We start from the raw sequence: 906 nt of genomic DNA, 5'->3' as shown, positions 1-906 counted from the left end.
AATAGCAAGGCTGCGCATAACTCCAATCGAGGGAGAGATATACTTTTTAGGGGTGCTACCCTAGATTTAGAGCATAGCAGGTTTGCTGAGTGATTTCCATTGATGGATGTTGCCCGCAGATAAATGCAAGCTCCATACGCACATTCACTTGCGTCTGAAAAGCCGTGTAGCTCCAAACGCGAATGTTGAACAGTCGATGTGGCGAATCTTGGTATGCTTATATCCTTCAAGTCTTGTAACTCGAACTCATAACGCTTCCACTTAGAGTGGCAACTTAATGGAATGGACTCATCCCAATCAGATTTGAGTCTCTAGAGTTCCTGCATTATTATTTTAGCTACCACGGTTATGGGGCCCAGCAAGCCAAGGGGGTCAAAGATCAATGCGATCCGAGCTAAAATACTTCTTTTAGTGGGTTTTTCCAATGCGGAAAGATGGCTGATGTTAGAAAACTTAAACGAGTCTGATGAGCAGTCCCACGTAAGACCTAAAGCCCTCGTTTCTGAACTCTTATCTGTTGATAAGTTGAATTCTCGACTGAGGTGCTCCTGTTGATCATCCCGTAAAGAAGGCTCGTTGGAAGACCATTTCCTTAATTCAAACTTTCCCTCTCGCAATAGTAATATCAATTCTTTCTTCATCCGAGCTACTTCTTCAATGGTATCAGCGCCAGACAAGATCATCCACATAGAAATCTCGAAGTGCGATCTTGGATGCCAATGGGTACTGCATAGCATAGTCCTCGGCTACCTTTCTTAACGTTCTGATAGCTAGGAATGACGCGGATGAGGTACCATACGTGATGGTCTTTAACTCATAGGTCTTTACAGGTTGGTCGATTTCGTTTCTCCAAACATGCGCTGTAACGAGGTTTGATCTTTTTTTTTTTTTTTGGTAACGGAGGGG

The 906-nt window shown here is 43.6% G+C and overlaps 1 protein-coding gene across 1 annotated transcript; it reads right to left on the bottom strand.

Moving 5' to 3' along the window:
- Nucleotides 1-311: 311 nt before the first annotated feature.
- Nucleotides 312-737, bottom strand: LOC108764900 (uncharacterized). The gene has a single exon (XM_018513306.1). The coding sequence runs from the start codon at nt 735-737 to the stop codon at nt 312-314; it is 426 nt and encodes a 141-aa protein (XP_018368808.1).
- Between the last annotated feature and the right edge of the window lie 169 nt (nt 738-906).

Source organism: Trachymyrmex cornetzi, unplaced genomic scaffold (genome assembly GCF_001594075.2).
Source record: "Trachymyrmex cornetzi isolate Tcor2-1 unplaced genomic scaffold, Tcor1.1 scaffold464, whole genome shotgun sequence".
Lineage (NCBI taxonomy): Eukaryota > Metazoa > Arthropoda > Insecta > Hymenoptera > Formicidae > Trachymyrmex > Trachymyrmex cornetzi.
Note: the sequence above shows the minus strand (reverse complement) of the source record. Positions and strands in the feature narration are given on the sequence as shown.

What these genes read in the sequence shown, in the direction of transcription:
- LOC108764900 (XM_018513306.1), bottom strand. Translation starts at nt 737, where the DNA reads ATGCTATGCAGTACCCATTGGCATCCAAGATCGCACTTCGAGATTTCT.